Source organism: Drosophila takahashii, chromosome 2L (assembly GCF_030179915.1).
Source record: "Drosophila takahashii strain IR98-3 E-12201 chromosome 2L, DtakHiC1v2, whole genome shotgun sequence".
In the NCBI taxonomy this organism is placed as follows: Eukaryota; Metazoa; Arthropoda; class Insecta; order Diptera; family Drosophilidae; genus Drosophila; species Drosophila takahashii.
Genome location: NC_091678.1, coordinates 31,289,076 through 31,312,790, shown reverse-complemented (window position 1 = coordinate 31,312,790; position 23,715 = coordinate 31,289,076). Strand labels below are relative to the sequence as shown.

The 23,715-nt window shown below is 39.1% G+C and overlaps 2 protein-coding genes and 1 long non-coding RNA gene across 5 annotated transcripts; 1 reads left to right on the top strand and 2 right to left on the bottom strand.

Moving 5' to 3' along the window:
- Positions 1-2,132: 2,132 nt before the first annotated feature.
- LOC138914818 (E3 SUMO-protein ligase ZBED1-like) lies at positions 2,133-4,968 on the bottom strand. Of its 2 annotated transcripts, XM_070219486.1 has the most exons (5): positions 4,810-4,968; positions 4,568-4,637; positions 4,355-4,494; positions 3,766-3,966; positions 2,133-3,508 (listed from the first exon to the last, which is right to left on the bottom strand). In XM_070219486.1, exons 1-5 carry the CDS (start codon positions 4,957-4,959, stop codon positions 2,288-2,290), a joined length of 1,782 nt encoding a protein of 593 aa, XP_070075587.1. In that variant the 5' UTR covers positions 4,960-4,968; the 3' UTR covers positions 2,133-2,287. The 2 variants fall into 2 exon arrangements, with proteins under 2 accessions (XP_070075587.1, XP_070075588.1); XM_070219487.1 differs by lacking the exon at positions 3,766-3,966.
- Positions 4,969-14,704: 9,736 nt separating this feature from the next.
- Clamp (Chromatin-linked adaptor for MSL proteins) lies at positions 14,705-17,342 on the bottom strand. Of its 2 annotated transcripts, none has more exons than XM_017145157.3 (6): positions 17,187-17,342; positions 16,924-17,124; positions 16,428-16,863; positions 16,100-16,373; positions 15,847-16,050; positions 14,705-15,783 (listed from the first exon to the last, which is right to left on the bottom strand). In XM_017145157.3, the coding sequence occupies exons 1-6, from the start codon at positions 17,340-17,342 to the stop codon at positions 15,348-15,350; spliced, it is 1,707 nt and encodes a 568-aa protein (XP_017000646.2). In that variant the 3' UTR covers positions 14,705-15,347. The 2 variants fall into 2 exon arrangements, with proteins under 2 accessions (XP_017000646.2, XP_017000654.2); XM_017145165.3 differs by having other exon boundaries at positions 15,847-16,035.
- A 564-nt stretch (positions 17,343-17,906) lies between these two features.
- LOC138913119 (uncharacterized) lies at positions 17,907-18,137 on the top strand. Its single transcript, XR_011418720.1, has 2 exons — positions 17,907-17,983; positions 18,042-18,137. It is a non-coding gene; the product is annotated as an uncharacterized lncRNA (long non-coding RNA).
- Positions 18,138-23,715: the final 5,578 nt, after the last annotated feature.

Below are 23,715 nucleotides of genomic sequence, written 5' to 3'. Positions count from 1 at the left end.
CCGCACGGCGTTGCCAGATGCGATTCGGCGGCTGCTGATTCAGCGGAGAAGGGAGTGTTAATACCGAAGCCCGTCACACAGCCTGGCTGGCGGTAATCTTTTGTAGTTTTTTTTTCTTTTCTTTATATATATATTTACCATTTTTCTTTGATTAATTTTTACATAAATGCATATATTTGTAATAGATTACTAATAGTTTTTTTTTTTTAAAACGCTCAAATAGGTGGGAAGCTTATTATGTAAGCCGGAGGCGCTTCGAATAAGGTTATAAGCAACACACATACACATATATAAGACATGTTCTAATCCACCTTCAAGGAACCAACAGCCGCTTCATTGGTAATCGGTAATCTTTTGTAGTTTTTTTTTCTTTTCTTTATATATATATTTACCATTTTTCTTTGATTAATTTTTACATAAATGCATATATTTGTAATAGATTACTAATAGTTTTTTTTTTTTTTTAACGCTCAAATAGGTGGGAAGCTTATTATGTAAGCCGGAGGCGCTTCGAATAAGGTTATAAGCAACACACATACACATATATAAGACATGTTCTAATCCACCTTCAAGAACCAACAGCAGCTTCATTGGGCCCAACGAACGCTTCGATGGATTTTTCCTAAAAAAGTAACGCTTGTGAGTAAACCCTTTATTGTTTCCATATGGGTATGTTTGTGTTATATATATATATATACCGTCGATGCGAATCTCGCGATAGCTTGAACCCCCTTGTGTAAACCTTCATTAGAAATAATTCGTATAGTTAACTTCGCTTCGATACCGCTTAAATGATTTGAATTTTCCTTGAAGTTTAGACCCTAAGTATAGAATATCAGCCTGTGTCTAAATTGCGGCAGAGCAAACTGTAGGTTTGAAATAACTGCTACTTGTGAAATAAATGAAATGAAAGTCTCTGTATTAAGCAATGAAATGATCGAGTAATTTAATTTCTAAATGGATCGTCACCGGAACAACATGAAGATCGAGGGGTATTAATCTGCAATTTGATGTCAGATAAGGGGTAACCCAGAATAATGTACAGGTTACCATGGAAGGGTGGGTGAAGAATAGGGGGCAAACAACGTCCAAGTCTCCCTAAATCCGAGATCGTTTGGAGATCTGTTCCTCTTAGCGTAAACTCAGTAGTGGGTATAGTCGATTTCAACTCCTCTAGGTACATTTAAGTAGTTTCAGACAGTGCACTTATTTTCTTGTTTTTATGTTAAGGTATGTCTGAAGTGGAAAGAACCCACGCCAGTCCGACGAGCATAGCGCAGAGCATCGCTAGAAGTGCACGACCTCTACGACAGCATACCGCAACTCAGCTTGAGAACCAGTAGGATTCGAGTTGAACGCTACAAGGGCTCGTCAAAAAAACTTACAAATGAATGCCCGCAAACTTATGAGAATGTGTGAAGGCAAAGTTAAATTGGGCAAGAAGAAATCCTTTTTATAAGTCATGTGTCTTCTAAACATCTAAATTGACCAAAAACATGGTACCAAAACATCCATTTATTGAGCATGGACCTAGTATTAACATAGGCTTGTTTTTCCTTCTTGAAGTAAGATCAATACGGATGAATATATCGTTCATGAATCATTCTATGATGTAAATAGTAATACGGTAGTAATTCGTAGCTTAAACTGAATACAAAATACTTCTTAAATGAATCTTTGACCAATAAAATCAGGCCAGGATCACGGTCAGGATAGCATAGAAAGAGTTCGAAAGTACTCAGTAAGCAATATACATTGACTTGTGCACTCGCTTGACCATAACACAACAAAAAATCTTCGAGTTTTTTTTTAAAGACAGTTTATACTAGGGTTGTCGAATTTTTAAAAAATATCGTATCGATGATATTTGGTTTTTAAAAAAATATCATTAATGATATTTCCAAATATCAATTTAAAATATCGATATATCGATGATATATTCTATTTTTTCAAAATATGAAAATTTTAATGGAAGGGGGCATCACAGGCTGCTCATTTAAAATTCAGAGAGCACGGTACCCTTAAAATGTTGCTTTAACACATATGATATGAAGAAATTCAAGAAATAAAACAATGTTATCAAATCATATTCACATTTTTTATTAAGTAGAAGGCCGTTTTCCTGGCCAGATTCGTAATTCTTTCATATAAGTATTTTCAAACAAATAGTATATAGAAATTCAAGTAAAATATACATTCAATATCTTCATTTTTGGACACAGCCGTTGATTTAAATCTAATTATACATCACCATTTTTTAAAGTAGGCGTATTAATTTTATGAAATGCTAAGAAAAGAAATCTATACTTAAGGACTTTAAAAAGACTCGCTCGGTTATATGCTGGTCCGTCATACGACTGCGGGCGTCGCAAACCACACATTTAATGGCAGAGGCCAGTCTTTCGGATGCAACAGAACTTCCAGGAGTAATAAGGCAAGCTAACGCTACCGCTGCCAGATTTGGCATAGTTTGTTTTTGATCATTCCAGAATTCCAATGGATCTGTTTGCCAACTAGCATTCGGTATGCTAAAAAAAAGTTTCATCTCTTTTTCTTCGGCTTTGTCCGGTTCGGAACTATGAAGTTGTATGGTTTTGTTATGCAGATTCAAAAAACTGTCATTTTCGCTGGATGCTATTGAGTCATGCATTGCGAGTTCCATTTCATCATCAAAAAAAGGCATATCTTCTTCGTGGGTACTCCCCTTCATTTCCTTTAAGATTGTTTGACTTACTTCCCTTACAAGTATTGGCGAATCAAAGTACATTTTCTTGAACCTTGGGTCTAGCATGGTAGCTTTAATCAAAATCTTGTTCGTTAGCAAATCTTTTAGACGTTCTTCGGAAATTTCTAGAACTGTTTCCTTGGTTCGCATACCCTCCTCCGAATGTATTTTCGCATCTTTCACTTTTTTCAACATCATGCAGATCATGGGAATTACTAAGCTTACAGTCACGTATGCATCACCGCTCACTTTTTCCGTGGCATCTTTAAAAGGTAAGAGAACGTTGCAAAAATCACGGCAAACGTTTAACTCTGTTAGTGTAAGCATTTGCGGTGATTTTATTGAGCTTCGCCTGCTCAGAAGGACGAACGCTACGTTTTCGGCGAGGATAACAAACGAGTTAAGCATATCGAGGCTTGAGTTCCAGCGAGTGTCCACACTTTGGATTAGGGTTTTGATGCGACCTTCTGGCACTCCTTCGTCCATTTGGCATTTCCTCAGTGCGTCCATAGAAGCTGAGCTGTGCTTAAAATGCATAACAATCCGTTTGACTTTATCTAAGACCGTGGAAAATGATTGAATATTCTTTACAGAATCGTTAACTGCCAAATTAATCGTGTGCGCAAAACACGGAACGTGATTATCAGCACCCAGAAACAATCTCGATGCAGCTATCATGTTTTTTGCGTTGTCCGTAGTTAATGTCCTTCTTTTATATGTTTCAATTCCGAATTCATCGCAAGCACCTTCCAGAAGTGTCGAAATATATTCGCTGGTGTGAGACTAAATAGAGAAAAATTATTACAAAATATTAGAAAATCAAGCAAAACTGAAATAGTCTAAAACACACAGACTTTGTACACAATATCATATTAAAAACGCACAAAAACAACATTTATTGTTATTGTTAAGAAGGATCTTGTAAAGTTCGTGATGGTTACGCCAAGCTAAGTTAATGGTTATTCTAAACATTGAACACAATATCATATTAAAAACGCACAAAAACAAACACAATGCTAAAGTTTTTATTTTAAACAAACCTGGCTCATCCTAGCAGCCTGTAGACATACAGATTGAAGCTGATTTTCTTTTAAAAAATGTACCGTTATTGTTAAGAAGGATCTTGTAGAGTTCGTGATGGTTACGCCATCACAGGTAAAGGAAAAGTGATTCACATCTTTAAAATACCCTTTCAGCTTCTCCATACAATGTGTGTACTTTTCGGAGATCAAATTTGTAACCTACAAACAAATCTCATAATTTAAAAACTGCTTTCTAAATAAAGCTCATTATGAAAGTTAATTTTGGGAGGTGTTAATCCTATTGCAGCACAAACTATTTAAGTAAAGTTTAACTAAGGCAGGTGTAAGAACCCCATTCATTTTCACTTTAAATTTCAAAAATTTTCCAAAACAGTTTGTGTAGAAATAGACTGACAGATGGGCATGTCTTTATGCATTAATTAAATAGCTAATATTAACACAGATATATGTACATAGTTTATACCATACCCACTGTCAACAACCAGCAAAATGATTATTTAAAATATATGTACCATATATATAAATAAGTTTGCACGGTTACGCAGAAAAAGAATATAGTTTATATTATGTTTTTCCAAACACTAACCTTCGATCGACTTGGTAATTTGTAGTTGGGAACGCATGTTTTAACAAAACCTTTCAGTCCCTCCTTTTCCACACATCTTACGGGCATATTGTCTTTACAAATCATTTTGATTAAGGAGTCTGTGATGTTTTTGTCTTTTGCTGGAAAATTTTTAAAATAAATAATAAATTAGAAATGGATACTTTAATACAGTAAATTTTTAAAGATATTTACCTTTTCGATTTTCTCCTAAGAACAAATGTTGAATACTGGCTTGACTTTCACGTTCTCCTTTGGTGGTGCTCTAAAATATACATTTATAATTTATAAAATTTGTATATACTTAATAAAAAAAAATGTTGCACTTTCGACACACGTGCATGTACCACATACGTACATACATATGTGATTTGACAACAGTTAAACTGTGTGTGTGTCGCCTTTTACACACATTCCGGCTTATTGCATTTACGTACCTTTGAACATTTGAGAAAAGCATCATGGTGTTTATTTTTTAAGTGCGACGTTAGGTTAGATGTGTTTCCGCTAGTTTTAATTATTTTACAGCACAATGTGCACTTTGCTGTGTTTGTTGAAAACTCTGTGAAAAACTTTTTTGCGCTCATTTCTTGCGTTTTTTTTGGCGTCGGCTAAGGCTTTAAAGTGACCAACCATTAGAAAGGACAAAAATATCATTTACAAATAATATCGATATTCGATATTTCGGCCCAAAAAAATATCGCTATGATAATATTTTTTTTTAAAAATATCATCGATATATCGATATTTTGATATATTTTCGACATCCCTAGTTTATACAGTAAATCTAAATCGTCTTAAATCATTTCCGAATAAATTTGAAAATATATCATGACTTTTGGGCCCCAATTCCTTTATAGGTAGGGTCCTGACTTGTTTAATCGATAGTAAGTCATTATATCCAAAAATCGCAAAAGATATTTACACTTTAAACTTAGATTTACTGGTTAGCTACCGCCAACTAAAGATTAAGTTACCCATTGGTCATTTTTTTACCTTTTATTCTATTTTTAGAGAAGTGGTGCTATTATTTTTTTCGTACGTTTTTCCAGTTTTGCATAGATTTTCTTAAATAAGTCCGGAAACCTTTTATAAAGCTAACATTTGTTTTCATATTCAAATTATGTTTAGTATTACTATTTAAAACCCGTTTTGAAAAGTTAAAAAAGTTAAAAAATGTGTAGGGTGACTAGTTAAAATTGTTTTGGGTTATTGGTGCTATTATTTTTTCACAGCTGTATATGATTTTTAGAGCAAACGTTAGAAAAGCATACTTGTTTTTAAAGCAAAAGCGGGAACTTTAAATTTCAATTCCAAGAGAACCATGGCCGACCGCAAAGTTCTTTTTGCACGTAAGTTCTTAAGAAATCGCGGTCCATCGAGGATAATTTTTTCGCGAATTTCGGGGGTGAGTCCGCTAATATATAGTATTACCGTTTGTTTTTTTAAATCGGACCATTCGTTAAAAAGTTATGCGCGATCTCCCCCGCACTCCCTTAAGCTGAGTAACGGGTATCTGATAGTCGGAACACCCGGACTATAGCGTTCTCTCTTGTTTTAATTAGCAAATAAGATTTTTTTTTAAATTTTGTTAGATGTTGCAACATTTTTTGGAAATATTTTAACATAATAATAACAGGAAGTGTAAATTTGTATACAACAATTTTGTTAGACCAAGCTAACATTTTAAAAATTATTCACTAGAATAACAACAGACTATGTTAACGGGGTTGAAACATATGAAATTCCATTTGAAAAATTCCTACTGAGGTGTAAAGAGGCCTTTACTTAAAGGCCCAGACGAACAAAAATCACTTGTTTCAATATTATTACAATTTAGATTGAACCAAGTTGGAGTGGCGGCCGACATAAAAGAGATGTTTTTTCAAATTAAAATACGTCCGGAAGATCAAGCAGCTCAACGTTTCATATGGAGAAATGGCGACACCACAAAACCCATCGAACACTATGCTATGACATTAATGACTTTTGGAGCGATATGCTCACCTTTCTGCGCTAACTATATTAAGAATAGAAACTCCCGATTATTCGAGGCACAATATCCCGCAGCCGTCGAAGCGATAATTGAAAATCACTATGTAGATGACTTAGTCATGAGTTTTGAATCTGAGGAACAAGCTATTGAGATTTGCCAACAAATTGTACTCATTCATAAGCAGGGAGGTTTTGATTTAAGGAATTTCATATCGAACTCGAACAAACTACAAAAGGCGCGTTCTAACTAAGCGCGAAGTCCTCCTGGCTTATTTTACCATATTCGCAAAAATTCTTAAGCGGCAGACATGGAATTATGAGATTAGCTGGGATGATACAATTCCAGAAGAAATGCATCAGGAGTGGGAATGTTGGTGGTCTGAGATACGTAACATAAAGAGTTTTCATGTTTCCCGACATTATTTCAAGATTAAAATCACCAGTAACAACACTGAATTACATATTTTTGTGGATGCCAGCCAATCCGCATTTGCCGCTGTAACCTATCTGCGAATAATATGTGATGAATTGACCGAAATTGTAGGTAAAACACGACTAGCTCTGAAAAAGATTTTGTCCATTCCTACACACAAAAAAAAAACTATGTAAAATCAACTATTTAATAGTGAAAACTGCCCCAACCCATAAAAAATAGAAAATGCCCCAAAAAATAGTAGATTACCTATAAAATAGTAGATGTCCTACAAAATAGTATTTAACCCGAAAAAAATTGTTGTTTTTTTTAATTATGTTTTTAACTTTTTTTATTTTTAATTTAATTTGTTATATTAATTTATATGGAAGTTATTTATAGACACTTACATTTCACAGATACTTAAACTTACAAATCAGGTTTTTTGCCTCCGCTGGGAATCGAACCGGGGCCGCAACCATCGGAGTCAAGCACTCTAACCACTAGGCCACAGAAGAATGCTTTTTGTAGAGGAAAATCTATAGACTTGAAATCAACATTTAACAAAAAAAAAAAAATATATATCATCTGCAAAAGCGGGATTTGAACTCACGACCCAGAGGTTATGAGTCGGATACTCTAACCACCCTAAGTCCAGAAAAATAGTTGACGTACAATTTATAATCGTATTTTTAAAACAACAAAATATATGAAGGAAAAAAATAGTTGTGTTACGATATTAATTGTGGTGTTACCATTTAAAAAATAAATCAACAAAATACACGCAAACAAATAAAATAGTTTTGCTACGATATTAATTGAGACGTTACTATTAACTTGCCAAATGTATAAAACAACAAAATACATGCAAATTACGTAAATAGTGTAACGAAAGTTACCCCTATGTGGCGCCACCATACTTGCCCAGGTGGCTGCACCATACCCAAAGCCGACGCCTGGCAACCCTGCACGACTGGTCACCCTAGGACCTGTAAAAAGCCGGTCAAAAACTTTTGGGATAAAAGCGATCACACTGATCGCCTTCCCTCTCTCTCTCTCTCTTCTTCCGGTTGTCTGCCATACTGCAAGCGTGATTAATTAAGCGGCTAATAAAAACTTAAAAATAACCCTTAAGAACTATTGCGTTGTTTGTTATTTGACGTTGTCGTAAAGTGGATTGACCCCCAACTCATTTGAAAAGTATCCGCTCGGCTAACAGTGGCGAATTTGGAAACCCCTACGGGCGACTAAGTTTCGTTACACTGGTGCCAGGTGTGGGGTCACGTGGGTTTGCGAAAACCCAGACCCAAAGAAAATGCCTAAAAAATCAGTTCGCCAACGCCAGCCCTCACCCGATGGAAATATGGGAGAGGCCGCACAACAGCAACAAATTCAGTCTTTCATGCAAAAGCTGGAAGACAATGTAAGTGGAATTGACAAGTCTCTAGAACGAAAGTTCGAGCAAAAGTTTGAGCAGATGTGGGCGAGCTTCGAGAGGACCATGTTTGATGGCTTGCAAAGTGTAGCAAAAGGACCGGTCAACGCTGCGCATACCTTTGCACCCGCCGTGCCAGTGGGAGAGCCAATGCTCTCTTCTAGCACGCCGCGCTTGGTTGCACCATCAGCGGAGGATGCATCGCGCCGCAATTGCCCGGTAGAACTCCCGGCAGCACCTGTTGGTCGCCCATACGACAGTCTGGTTATAGCTGGCCGGCCCCTACAGCACGAATTTCTCTTGGTGGAAGGCAACACCCCGAGCATTATGGGCATCGATTTTCTGTTGCGTCACCAGGCATCCGTGGACCTAAAGGTTATGCACCTCAAATTCCCGTGGGGAGCGATTCCACTGCACTCCCCCGGTGTGACGCTGCCTAGCCTACTGTACTCTACAGTAGAAACCAGGGTTCCTCCCTACAGCAAAACCTTTCTGAGAGTCTGTTGCCAATCACAAGATCGATGTCCCGTGGCAGTATTGGAGCGTGGTACCTTTTCCCAGTTACCTAATGAGGTAATCTTAGGCAGTACGGTGGTGAACCGAGAGGACAACTCCACAACTCTACACTTGCTGAACATTTTGGGACAAGTGGAATCAGCCGAAGTATTGCCGGCCGACGGAAAACTGCCAGAGCCGGACGGTATGTGTTGGTTGTCGCCAGCGCTACCGCCAGACTTGCCAACGAGCCTTCATGTAGGTTGGCAGAAGCTGCTGCAACGCTACGAGACAGTGTTTGCTCAAGGTGACGATGACATGTGGCGAACAAATTTAGCCCACCACACCATCGACACCGGTCAGGCCCGGCCTATCAAGCAACCACCACGGCGGATACCCCTCGCACGAAAAACGGAGGTGGAGCAATTAATCGCCGATATGCAGTCCAGAGACGTGATCCGCCCTTCCACCAGCACCTGGGCGTCACCCGTCGTGCTAGTACGGAAAAAGGATGGATCCACCAGATTCTGCGTGGATTATCGTCGCCTGAATGACATGACAGTGAAGGATTCGTACCCGTTGCCAAAAATGGATGACATTTTGACTACCCTGCATGGCTCCCGCTGGTTCTCTACCATGGATTTACAAAGTGGATACTGGCAAGTAGAAATGGACCAGGAGTCGCGTCCCAAAACTGCGTTCACTTGTGACGTGGGGCTGTTCGAATTCAATGTGATGCCATTCGGCCTGACAAATGCGCCAGCGACCTTCGAACGCCTGATGGATGGCCTACTGGCCGGTCTCTCTTGGAAGTCAACACTGGTATACCTAGACGACATAATCGTGCACTCCCGCACAGCCGAGGAGCACCTGGTTCACTTAGATCAAGTATTTGATCGTCTGGCAACCACGAAAGTGTGCCTTCTTCCGCTCCGAAGTGAATTATCTTGGTCACATCGTGAGCCACCGCGGCTTAAAGGCATGCCCCGACAAAATCCAAAAAGTTGTCGATTGGCCGCAGCCCCGCAACCAGAAAGAAGTACGATCGTTCGTGGGATTGTGCTCATACTACCGCAAGTTCATCCCAGACTTTGCGACCATAGCCCGGCCGTTGCATGAGTTGACCGAGGCCCGCCGCCCCTTCACGTGGTCTGCCAATGCTCAAAGCGCCTTCAGCCTGCTTAAGGTAAGGCTAACAACGTCACCAGTTCTCACCTTTCCAGACCCTGATGGTTTGTTCATCCTCGACACTGATGCCTCTAATCACGGCGCTGGAGCTGTGCTCAGCCAATGCCAGGACGGTAAGGAGCTTGTCTTGGAATACTACAGCAAAACATTTAACGCAGCAGAGCGCAACTACTGCGTCACAAGAAGAGAACTGTTAGCCGCCGTTCTCTCTACCAAACATTTTCATCATTATCTGTACGGACGAAAGTTTGTCTTGCGGACAGACCATGCGTCGCTCCGATGGCTGTTCAACTTTAAAGAACCGGAAGGCCAACTAGCTCGCTGGATCGAACGCCTACAGCAGTACCACATGGACATTCACCACCGAAGCGGTAAACAGCATGGTAATGCCGACGCGCTCTCACGCCGACCCTGTGGCGCATGCAGAGTATGCGAGAAAGCTGAGCAGTCCGACAGCCCAGGAGTCCTTTTCATGCAAATCGAAGCTGTCGATTACGCCCAACTCCAACGAAAGGACTTAACGCTAGCATTGGTTCTCTCTTGGTTGGAAGATGGAAAGAGACCCCCCAAATCCCAGATTTGGGGCGAAAGCCCCGAAGTAGAAGCCTATTGGCACTCCTTCACAAACCTGCACTTGGAAGATGGCGTTATAAAGACCCAAAGCAAAACGGGTGAGAAGGTAACGCTAGTACCGCAATCATTGCGAGAGGAAATCCTACGCCACGCTCATAACTCGCCAACTGGAGGTCACTTTGGAGTCAGGAAGACGACTGGCAAAGCAAAGAAACGGTACTACTGGATTGGTCAATCAGCAGACGTGGCCATCTGGTGTTCACGCTGCCACGAGTGCAATGCAAGGAAGGGACCCTCCCCGCGAACGGTGGGCCAGTTGAAACCAAGTTCTATTGGTGCCCCTTTTGAGCGCCTGGCGATCGACATTCTGGGACCCTTGCCTACAACATCGCTCGGTAACCGATATATAGCCGTGGTCATGTGCTATTTTACTAAATGGCCTGAATGCATCGCCCTCCCTAACCAGACTGCTGAGACCGTAGCCAAAGCCCTCGTGCAGGAAGTGTTCTGCCGATATGGAGCGAATTTCGTACTTCACTCGGATCAAGGTCGCAATTTTGAGTCAACTGTTTTTCAGACCTGTATGCGCCTTCTTGATGTGGAAAAGACCCGCACGACCCCGCTACACCCTCAATCAGACGGCATGGTCGAGAGGTTTAACCGGACTTTGCTGGACTATTTGGCTAAATTCGTCGCCGCCGATCAACGAGATTGGGACCAACTCCTACTGTTAGCCTTGTGGGCCTATCGCTCAGCCCCTCACGAAGCCACTGGATTTTCACCAGGCTTACTCATGCTGGGACGTGAACCCCGCCTACCTGCAGAGCTGATTTACGGACGTCCGTCCCCCGATTTGCAAAGCTATCTCGAATACGTGGAGCGCATACAGGAGAACCTACGAAAGACACACCAGGCCGCCCGAGAACATCTTCTAGCCGCGGCCAAAGTCAACAAAGCCCGCTACGACCTCCGATCCCATCCTGTGGAGTTTATCGCTGGTGAGGAAGTTTGGATCTACTCTCCCACTCGAAAAGTTGGACAATGCCCAAAACTACAATCGGATTGGATTGGTCCAGCCACCGTCATCCGACGACATTCCGATCTGGTCTATGAAGTCCGTCTACCCGGCAAGCGTTCGACAAAGACCCTTCACGTCAACCGCCTGGTCAAGTATCAAGGATTAACTCGGCCAGGAGACTCGAGTCTAAGAGGGGGGTAATGTAACGAAAGTTACCCCTATGTGGCGCCACCATACTTGCCCAGGTGGCAGCACCATACCCAAAGCCGACGCCTGGCAACCCTGCACGACTGGTCACCCTAGGACCTGTAAAAAGCCGGTCAAAAACTTTTGGGAGAAAAGCGATCACACTGATCGCCTTCCCTCTCTCTCTCTCTCTTCTTCCGGTTGTCTGCCATACTGCCAGCGTGATTAATTAAGCGGCTAATAAAAACTTAAAAATAACCCTTAAGAACTATTGCGTTGTTTGTTATTTGACGTTGTCGTAAAGTGGATTGACCCCCACCTCATTAAAAACTATCCGCTCGGCTAACAGTGGCGAATTTGGAAACCCCTACGGGCGACTAAGTTTCGTTACAATAGGTTTTCTACTATTTTAATTGTTAAATACTATTCAATGACCCAAAAAATAAAACAACAAAATACATGAAAAATTCAGAAAATAGTGAAATACCTATTTTCTATGTTAATTTTACATAGTTTTTTTTTTGTATGTAGACTTTAAGTCCAGGCAGCTATTCTTGAGAAAAGCACATTGGATTCACTCGACGGCTCGAAATTTTATACCTTTCGTTGGACATCGGATAGCTGAAATTTTAACTACAACTAACGCCAAACAGTGGAGATGGATACCGTCGTCCTTCAATACTGCAGATACAGCCACACGTCAATCAACGACTCTGAAAATCTCAAGCAGCAGCCTTTGGTTACAGGGCCCAACGTTTTTAAAGGCACTTAATGCGGTGTGGCCTTCCATGGTTCCCTTTAACAACGCAACAACGCAACAACGCGATAGAAGAAGAAGAAGTCTTGAATTGCAAGGTAAACTTACCAATAATCAACTATACTAAATATTCATCTTACAGACTTACGACTTACGAGTGGTCGCTTGGTTTCTTAGGGCAAAGAGTATCTGGCTTAAAAAATAAGTTTATAAACGTGTACTAACAGTCGAAGAATTAATGGCAGACGAGGTGACCTTATGCCGCTGGGTACAAGAGAGCTTTGCTAAAGAGATTGCCTTACTGAAACATAAAAGGATAGTTCGATTTATTTACTTTCTCCATATGGGACGTTCCATATCAACCCGGCCTGGACAGTACCACATTGATTGCAAAGCCCCCTGGTTCCAATATTTTACCTCATACCTATTTTGTCAATGTTACCAAGAAAACACAAAATCATTTTTATCCTGCGAACGAAAGACACAATCGGCATGGTTCAAAAGCAGAAAAATTTGTCTTTCCATGGCCGATTACGAGAAAAATAATGGATTTTATTAGACCGTAGATGACCAAACGAAAGCGTTTTTTAAGTCTAAAAGTAGGATTTCGACTAAAGGGCCAGTCTGCATTATACCATTATATTTTTCTCAAAAAACCCTAGATTTAACGGATTTTATGACGCTGGATTCCAAGTGGGATCTATGTTGTGGAATTATCTATGACTTTATTTAAAACAACTCTAATGAATTTTATGAACTACCTGCATACTACGATTTTTCACAGCGTGAAAGGACCTGGCCAATGAGTTAAATCCCCATGGACTACCATGTAAAACCGTTTGTAAGGATCTCCTCTGCGTCCTAGCCTCTAGCAGTTTATACCTTCGCAAGTACTCTAGAGCAGACGGCATTTTGGCTCGCTTTTAAAATTCTTGCCAGCTTAGAAATGAAAATAAACCAACGCAGCCGCGGCAAACCGCTGTTCAGGGCTGCAATATGTTGCTTGGTGGGGCAGCATCAAAAATGTACCTCGATGGGTGCTACATTTTTGGATTCGTTACGAATCCCCAACTTAAACTGCGTTTTCCAAAAAGGTCCCCGACGCAAGGATTCTTAGCAAAAGGACCTCAAAGTTCGAAAAATGCTGAAATTGGCTAGTTTTCCGGTTCTTTTAGAGGCAAACGGATTCATGGTTTGATTCGATGTTAGTTTTTTAACAGATACACTCTTTATCTTTCAAACCCCATACTTAGAATAATTTTAGGATTTTTATTAAAGGGTTATATACAGTTGTGATAGATGAAAAAATCGATTTTTTTATTGCATATTCTTGAAGTATATACTGTTGAGAATACTCTTACAAAAAATCATAACGATCGGAGCATTAGAACCGAAGGTGTAGCTATTTATAGCGCACTACCTGCACATCGGCCATTACAAACTTGAAACTTTAAACGCGATTATCTCAGAATCTTGTTTTTCCGAAACTACCTTTGCGGTGGACACGATTACTAAAAAAGTATTAATCCGATCGACTCAAAATTTTGACCACTTATTTATTATAACAATAACGAAGGATTTTAAATTTTTTGGAAAACTTCTTTTTTTAGAGCATAAAATCTAAAATGATATACCTTGAAAAAGTGAATTTTTTGTTAAAACCGTCGCCATTTTTTTTTAATCAAAATTTTTACAAATCCTTCGTTCAGAAACTAGGCAATACAATATACTAACGAAATTTTTTTGAATTGGGGATTTGAGATGAACCGTTCTTGGGATATGATGTCCACCGCAAGTCACCATCGAAAAAAGACGATCTTGGAATTTGGCTATAACATTTTTATTATTTAATATTTTTTTATGAAAAAATTTTAATAAGTACCCAGAAACATGAACTAAACAACGTCGGCAAAAAAATTTTAATAAATATTTTTTATGGTGTCAAAAAAAATTCGATAAAATGTTCTCCCCTTAAGGGAGAAACAAATTTTAGAAAACCTAGTCAAAAAACATAAAAGCATACAGGCGCGGTCAAAATAGTAGTAGTGTTGCCGTCAAAAAAGTGACCCCAGAAAATGTGTTCGGTTTGTAAAAGAACCGCCCTTATGTACATTTATTGGACATTTTAGATGCTGAGCTCAATCGATCTTAAAAAAGTACACCCTAATACTTGTGTTACGTATATACATATATTTAGTACGTAGTTTGTCGTGAGAAAAATTTAGTTTCCGCAGATCAACCCCTGTTCTAGTGCATGATATTCTTAATTGAAGTGGGTTAGTTAAAATTGTCATTTTATTCAGATATTTATTTGATTTGTGTAATATTTAATACTTACCTAGATGCACATAAAATGAAGTTAAATAAATGTTATCTTAAAAATAATTTTATATTGAACGCATATACATATATATATTCGCATTCCTATGCAGATTCCCTCGGCTCACCATCATGCCCTCCCTCTTACAAATCCATTTAATTACACCTATAATTTGCATAAGGAAATAGTCTATAACACTTAAAGTTACTATGCCTATACATATTTGCGTTTAATATTTATATGAAAGTTTAGGTATTTTTTACAGCTACCAAATAAATTATGTTCCTTCGTTTGTGTAACTTAAAAAGCGTGTTTGGATTTCGCTCATTTTTATAGAGCCTACAGGAAAGATGTAGTAAAAAAAATATGCGATGCATAGTTTCTAGTGTTAGCGATAGAGCATCGTCCATCCTTTAATATTTCTGAGGAGAGAAAATCGTCTTCCGAATTGGATCTGGGGATGGCATAGGCGCTGGTGGCAACTGATAATAGCCTTCAAGAAACGGCTGAGAATGGTAAGCTCCAATGTCATAGTTCGACGTCAGCAGCTGCTCGGTCGAACCAACCGCTTTCGCATTTGATTTCGTTAGTGTTATCTATAATCCTCCAATAATCACCTCCTGTTGAGCTTCGTCATCCATGTCTGGAATTTCCTGCTTGTGCACTATCATTCCATCGCTACTGGTATGACGGGGCGCTGTTTGGCCGTACTTTTGGTGTATACCGCGGTGGCGTTTAAGCGCGAAACGATCAGCAAACGCTGCCGAGCAAATTTCGCACTTATAGGGCTTCTCCCCAGAGTGTACCTTAGCGTGGTTCTTCAGGTGCGCTGCTTGAGAGAAAGCCGAACCGCAAATTTCACACTTGTACGGTTTCTCGCCCGTGTGGATACGCCGATGGTTCCAAAGGGTAGCGTGTCGCGCGAATCCTTTATCGCACACCCCGCAGACGTAGGGTCGTTCGCCGCTATGCGTGCGTTCATGGTTCTTAAGATGGGGCGACTGTGAGAACTGCATGCCGCATGTTTGACATCTGTGTGAAAGAACATTTAGTACAAAAAAAAACAAATAAAACCCAAAAAAAGAGCGTCATTACTTATAAGGCTTTTCGCCTGTGTGAATACGTGCGTGGTTTTTCAAATAAACGGCCTTCGCAAAGGCCAATCCGCAGATGCTGCACTTGTAGTTCTTTTCGCCGCTGTGTAGTTTTTTGTGTGACCACAGACTTGAATAACGTGAGAACAGACCACCACATATATTGCAACTGAAGGGTTTCGACGGATTCCTGCAGGACGAACACCTTGGTTTGGTTAGCGTAGGATTGGGTTTCGATTAAAGTGCATACTCACTCAGTTTTGACAGTAACCGATTGCTTTATCGATCCGGCAGCTCCACTGTGACCGGCGTGTGAGTGCTGGCCCACCAGCACAACGCCTGAGCCATTGCACTTTTGGCACTTGGTCATCTGCTGAGAATTTCGTTTTTTAACTGGGTGATGGCCCGATCCACTGTTCGCTTCCCGTTTGGGCGTCGTACCTCCTGTCTGTGCGGCCACAATTTGCTGCAGCTGTGCTTGTGCCTGAGGTGTAGTTGATATGATCTGCACGGGATGAGCCATTTGACCTGAACAAAATGAAATTTTTATATTTTCTCAATTGAGTTTAGCTCCACTATTACCGTCTTGCGCCACAAAGAGCTGTTGTTGTTGTTGAGCCGCTTGTTCTGCCTGCATGCAGGATTCGCAACGCACCTGCTTAGGACCTTTGCGTTTGGACTGTTGAAGTATGGGACTGCCGCAGTTCATACACTTGCTTGCCTTTGAATCGTGTTGCTGCTGCTGCATTACTGCTTGCTGCACTGGCTCCAGCGTGTCAGAAGACACTATCTGTATCTGCCCCATTTGGCCATTGCCAATGATATTCTGTGTCTGTACTAGACCCTGGGCGCTTACCACGGCTATAGAGTCGCTGCTTGCTTGCTGGGAGTTGTGTTGTTGTTGCTGCTGTTGCTGCTCCCCCTCTGTATGCATTCGCTTGTGGGCATTGAGCAGGGCCAGGTGTGGAAACATATCCGAGCATACGTCACACTTGAAGCTAATGTTAGATATTGTGTTCTGCAAGGAGGAATGACATTAGGTTCTGTTAAACTATACGAACTTTAAACTATCACTTACAGCTGCAATCGGTTTGTTCTGGTTAACGATCTGGATACGGCCTTGTGCGTCTACCGTGGCAATGCCCAGTGCTGCGCCCTGATTGAGAGGCATACCATTTACCAGGGCGTAATTGTAGCCGCCCACTGGCTGGGCTATGTAGCATGTCTTATTGTCATCCGTGGTGGCCAGCTGCGCAAGATTGACGGTGCCGCCATTGCCCTGCGGAAAGAAAAAGGTTAGAATAGGTGAGATTGTTTACTTAGAGTAAATTTTGCACTTACATTTGTCGTGTAATAGAAGGTGGGCTGCTGCTCCGCTTTTTGGCCTTCAATTTTAGGCTGCTTAAGAATTGTGCCATCCGCGGTCTGGTACTGGATTGTAGCTGGTTGCCCATTAATAGCATTTGTAAAGATTATGTTCTTGGTGAGGTCTTCCATCGCGCCTGCAAGTCACTTGAACCCACAATAAATTTTTTTATTTAACGTTGACCTTTTATTTATAATTTTAAGACGCGTTTTTCAACACAGAAGTGTGCGACGCCAGTTCTACAGAGCACGCGAAAGAGATGGATATAGTACAATCAAGTAACACAGGGAAAGACCGATTAAAAATGGCGACGGTGAGACAAAAAATATGTACATAAGCGACATAAAATTCACCCGTATGAACGACTGCACTTAAGACTTATCGGGCCAAACATATTTATTTATGATGCCCTCAGTAAACATTTTTATGTTCTCGTCCATATTAGGATTTCACAGTTTACCTTTTACGCAACAAGACAACACCAAAAAATCAGCTTTGGCTGGACTGTCTCACAACAAATGTTTAGATTTGGAATCAAAGTAGGTTTGTAATTGATTTAGCCCGAACCAGATTCCCTCTACCACTGACGTGTTTTTATGTGCAGTAATCTTTTGTTTGGAATGAAAGAAAAATATTTATTATTGTTTTTTCTTTCTCTAACAAATTCCAGCACTGACTATGCCCGTTCGTTCTTACACTTGCTAAAGGGAGACGGAAAAAAACCTAAAAAAGAGAGAGCAGACGAGCAGTTTTCGTGTACACGAGTGTGACCGTGGAAGTCCCTTCAACCTTACAAAAATATATGTACAGTAACAAAAATTTACTTATAGGCCAATCCCACAGACTGATAAACACTTAACATTTATGTCATGTAATCACAGCCTTTACCTGTTCTCATATAAAATACCATATTTTTCTAGAGTTCAGCATACTAAGAGTAGACTCTTGGAAAGCCTGACACCCCAAAAACCATTATTTGAGAGTTTTTCTACAGAAGGTGATCACAATTTAGGCGAACAGTTAATACCAGTTAATATCCACTGCACACAGCCGCTTAAAATTGCAAATCGCTGTTGCAAGCGACTGCAACTGTGTTCCCACAGAGAATACTTTAAGAGCGCAGCTGATCACAAACAACCTCGAAACCGTAGGTTGATGACGTGCAAATTTAGTGGTACTTAAATTAAAATGGATTACAACTCAAAACTAATTACAGTTGGAACGCTAGCATATGGCTCATTCCACGTGAAACGCGACAGGCCAACTTGGGTCAAATCTCACAATCAATCGAAACTTTTTTTTCGATAGAGGATTAAAATATAAGGATCGGTTTTTATTTTATTTTTATACCCTTGTAGAGGGTATTATAATTTCAGTCAGATGTTTGCAACGCAGTGAAGGAGACGTTTCCGACCATATAAAGTATATATATTCTTGATCAGCACCAATAGCCGAGTCTATCTAGCCATGTCCGTCTGTCCGTCTGTCCGTCTGTCCGTCTGTCCGTCTGTCCGTCTGTCCGTTTCTATGCGAACTAGTCTCTCAGTTTTAAAGCTATCGCGATGAAACTTTCCCGAAAGCCTTCTTTCTATTGCAGGTAGTACATATGTCGGAGCCAGCCGGATCGGACCACTATATCTTAAGGCTCCCAAACAAATATAAGAAAATTCATTGTAATTTTGTAGGAAGTAGGCGTTTTGATTCTTGACTACTTAAAAACAAAATTGAAATAAATCGAAACGCTGAATCTAGAATCCCTGGAAGTGCACCGAGTGAGTATTCTTTTATCTACAAGGGTATATAAGCTTCGGCTGGCCGAAGGTAGCTTCCTTTCTTGTTTATTTTAACTCTTACCGTTTATTTTTAAAAAATATTTTTGTAAATTAGCTCCGATTTTTCAGTTAGGCAGCACTTGAGACTCGTTTGGGGTATTTTAATATTATATAATATAATGCAACTTAATACCTTAATATCGTTCAGAAAAATATTTAAAAAAATTTTTTAATTTTATATTAAGTATTTTTAAAGTGAATTTAAAATTGTAAAAATTCTGTACGCCGGAATACACGCGATTTCCGAAAAAAATAATTATACTCATGTTGCTTCATCAATTGTTCACGAAGTGGTAAAATAAAATTGTTGTATTTGCAAGACCTACTAGTAAAGACAACGATTTTTGTTTAGCAACTTTGCACCAAGCAACAACAGCGCAACGTGTAAGAAGAGAACAGCAAAACAAGCACCGGAGAGCGCGAATATTGCTTTCCCTTTCTGTCATGGGAAATGAGCCATTTAATATTTTTAGCGGCAAATGATTTGATTGTTATTAGCGAGTTGTCTAGGAATGAGACTTCCATCAAGGCAAGCGTAGGCGCAGGCAAAATATTAAAAGAAGTAGAAATGCGTATAATGTTTTGGTGCAACAGTTGCTAGGTCTTGCCAATAAGAAAATACGCTGGATGTTGATCATTCCCTAAAAAAAGTCATAGTAATATCTCTTTTCAGGATGAAATTGTTCGCAATAACAACCTTTATATTTTCTTGGGTCATTGCAGAGCAAATGCATTCCCTTCCCAACGACATAAACAAAAATCGCCCTTACGCTTATACATAAATACTGAGTATAAGTACTAAAATATTGAAAACGCGGCCTCATTTAGCGACATTTCATGTCTCTTTCTATGTCATTCATTTCTTGTAGAGATAAAGAGGTCATTTTCCGCTTCAACAAAAACCTCCTCTGTATGCACAGGCTGTCAACCTTTGAATAGGAAGTAGATCTGCAGGTCTTTCTCTGAAAGCCTAGTACTCAGAACGACGAAAACTGCTAGCTAAGCATAGGAGTAAGCGAGAGGCAAATAGGTAACTAAAGCCTTAAAGCCTAGTACCTACTCAGTACGACGAAAACTGCTAGCTAAGCATATCACACTGGTCGAAATGAGCAATTTTTTTTGCATAAAATAAAAGTGTTTTGTTTGGCTGGCTCAAGATCATGGATCCATGTAATAAAACACAGTTTTGTTTTCAATTTCTTCCCAATATATTTCGGTATTTAATAGGTAGGCAGAGCTCCATCCACCATCCACCATCAGTTGAAAGTAGGTGATGATATTTGTTTTTATTTATTGTTTATGACGCTAATTATACCCAGTAAAGACACAGATGTAGTTATGATTTATGTTTTAATTATACCGCAACACCAGCACCACAACTTAGCTCGAGAAAAGGTCACAAGAAAAGAGAAAGAAGATCGGTCAGTATGACCAAAGGCTATGTCTTCATTAAAGCCAAAAAGGATATATACTAAATGGTATTTCAATGGTATTTCTGAATAGGAATAGGGGTATTCCAACACGCCCCCTCAGAAATAACATCTATAAAATTATAAACTTAACATAATATATTCACTTGTTAATGTTATGTACTTAGTGTGGGTGGTGTGCATTCTGGGAATAGTTATATGATCCAGCATTTGCTGCAAGGAGACGGGGAAAACCCAGAAAAACCCGCTCAGATCAATCTTACATATACATATGTTTACAAAGAATTTTAAATTTCAATAACTTAATGCTTATACAAAAAGGAACAAAAGTATTTCATGAGATCGATTAAATTCAAAATAATAAAAAAAAACTTCAGCATCAGCAAACAGTGGATCAGTCATCTTGTAGTAATCCCAACTCGTGTCGTATTTCATAGAACTTAGCGGCAGGCAGTGGCTTTGTGAAAATATCAGCAAGTTGATTCTCTGTGGAAATATACTCAAGACAAATGGTGTTACTTTCAATTTGTTCTCTGGCAAAATGGTATTTGATATCAATATGTTTGGCTCGTTTATGACATGAGGGATTATTTGCTATACTGATACAGCCTTGGTTATCTTCGTAAATTTTAATTGGATTTTCGAGATTGATATTAACACTACTAAGAAGAGATTTTAGCCACAGCGCTTCCCTCACAGCTTCAAATAATGCCATGTACTCAGCTTCAGTTGATGAGGCTGCTACTGAGTTCTGCCTCTTTGTGTTCCAACAAATTAAATTTAGATCGAACATTTTGAATAAATACCCTGTGGTACTTTTTCTATCAATCTCGTTTCCTCCCCAATCAGAATCTACAAAACCAATTAATGTATTTTTAAACTCAGCATTTCTTTTAAAAATAAGTTTCATTTCAATAGTTCCTTTTAAATACCTAAGGACCCTTTTTAAGCACTGCCATAGCTCGGAATTATTTTTGCTACTATATCTACTTAAAATATTTACTGCAGTAGTTAAGTCGGGACGTGTACATAGCATTATGTACATTAAACATCCTATGAGATTACGACATGGAGCATTGCAGTTTTCATCTGAATTAAGTAACTCATAATTTAGTTTGTTTGGTAAGGGAGTACTAACTGCATTGCAATTTTCCATGTTAAATTTACTTAAGATTCTTTTAACATATGCAGCTTGGCTCAGGAAAATTTTATCTTCATACATTTCTATTCTAATTCCAATAAAATGTTTTATTTCCTTTAGGTCGGTCATTCTAAACTTTTTCATTAAATAATTTTTGAATTTATTCATTGTTGTCATATTTCCCGTAGCTATAACCACATCATCAACATATAACAGCACATAAATATTTTCCTTGATATCACCTTTATCAAGGATATATATACAGCGATCTACGGAAGAGTTAACAAACTCACAGTCTTTCAATGCTTGTTCAAAAACTTCAAACCAGCATCTAGCGGCTTGTTTGAGACCGTAAATTGCCTTATTCAATTTACATACATTGCCACCTTTGCCCTGTACACCTTGAGGAAGTCTCATATATATTTCCTCTTTTAACGTGCCATTCAAGAATGCTGTTTTTACATCCATTTGATGGACTTTTAAGTTATATTGTACTGCCAACGATAATATAAATCGAAAACTGGAAATTCTAGCTACAGGAGCAAAAGTCTCTTCATAATCGACTTGGTATTTTTGAGTAAATCCTCGTGCAACTAATCTTGCTTTATATCTAGTAGGAGTTCCTAGTTCGTTATATTTAACGGAAAATACCCATTTGCTATCTACTATGTTTTTATGTGTAGGACTTTCTACGATTGTCCAGGTATTATTTAGTTCATGGGCACTTAACTCTGTTTTTATGGCTTCCTCCCAAAACAACTTATCATTCCTATACTGAATTTCATCGTATGTATTTGGAACATCATTGAAGACAGTGTGAGCATTTAATACAAATTTATCAAAACTATTATCATCTTCATAATATGATATTTGGGGCTTTGTTTTTAATCTCTCACTTCTTCTACTCGTTATTTCAATACCATCACTTCCAACTGGATTCTTAACATATCCAGTTTCATCGAAGTATTCTGCTGTTTCATTTTCCCTACTCTCATTCGGGTTGTCTGATCCCTTACTTTCATTCAGGAGATCATCTCGCTTTCTTTTCTTACTCTCATTCAGAAAATGTTCATCTGTTTCCTTACTATCATTCAGGATTTGTGTGTTGTCGCATTCCTTACTTTCATTCGGGAATTTTGTTTCTTTATTTTCCTTACTTTCATTCGGGAAATTTTTATTGGTACTTTCCTTACTATCTTTCAGGAATGCTGTTTGAAATTTAACAGCCCTAGAATTAACCATATTGGTTTCATCGACAACCACATCTCTTGCAACGAGAAATTTTTCATGAACAGCATCCCACAGTTTTAAGCCATTTGCTTCGTAGCCCACTAAAATAGCTTTGTATGATTTATCATCAAACTTTCCTTTTTTAATTTTATTGTGCACATATACAGTTGCTCCAAACACTCTCAAATGTTTTAAATCGGGCTTTTTATTGTGCCACATCTCGTAAGGGGTCATCACGCTATTAACTATTGCCCTACTAGGAATTCGATTAATTAAGTAAGTTGCAGTTAACACTGCTTCACCCCAAAAACTTTTGTCAAGTTGTGCACCACTTACCATGGCACGAGCTTTCTCTGTGATGGTTCTAATCATTCTTTCAGAAACACCATTTAATTGTGGTGTGTGTGGTACTGTTAAATGATAAGTAATACCTTTATTAACACAAAACTGACGCATCTCATTTGAGAGATATTCTCTCCCATTGTCAATGTACAAATTAACAATTTTTAAATTAAAATGAGCTTCACATTTTGCTACAAAGTCTTTAAACATATTGAATACGTCAGATTTGTGTTTTATTAGGTAAGTTACACAATAGTGTGTAAACTGATCAACAAAGATCACAAAGTAATTTTTGTCATTTAGTGTAACTGGAGTAATGGGTCCACAAACATCTGAGTGCACAACAAATAGGGGTCTTTTAATATGTGTTTTATCTTTAAATTGTTTAAACGGTAACCTAGCTTGTTTTCCATTTAAGCATGGTTCGCAAATTTCATCCGATAGCTCTAAATTATTTAAAAGACTGTTATCACTAAACATATTATTTCGTTTTATTTCTAATAACTTGCCATTGCTTATATGACCAAGT

Bases quoted from the DNA above. Each gene is read 5' to 3' on its own strand.
- LOC138914818 (XM_070219486.1), bottom strand. From the start codon at position 4,959: ATGAGCGCAAAAAAGTTTTTCACAGAGTTTTCAACAAACACAGCAAAG. The intron at 4,638-4,809 runs GTACGTAAATGC...TGTATATTTTAG, and splicing joins CTTTTCTCAAATGTTCAAAG to AGCACCACCAAAGGAGAACG. The intron at 3,509-3,765 runs GTTTGTTTAAAA...TTCTCTATTTAG, and splicing joins AGGCTGCTAGGATGAGCCAG to TCTCACACCAGCGAATATAT.
- Clamp (XM_017145157.3), bottom strand. From the start codon at position 17,342: ATGGAAGACCTCACCAAGAACATAATCTTTACAAATGCTATTAATGGG. The intron at 16,374-16,427 runs GTAATAGTGGAG...CATTTTGTTCAG, and splicing joins GCTCTTTGTGGCGCAAGACG to GTCAAATGGCTCATCCCGTG. The intron at 16,051-16,099 runs GTGAGTATGCAC...AACCAAACCAAG, and splicing joins TCGGTTACTGTCAAAACTGA to GTGTTCGTCCTGCAGGAATC.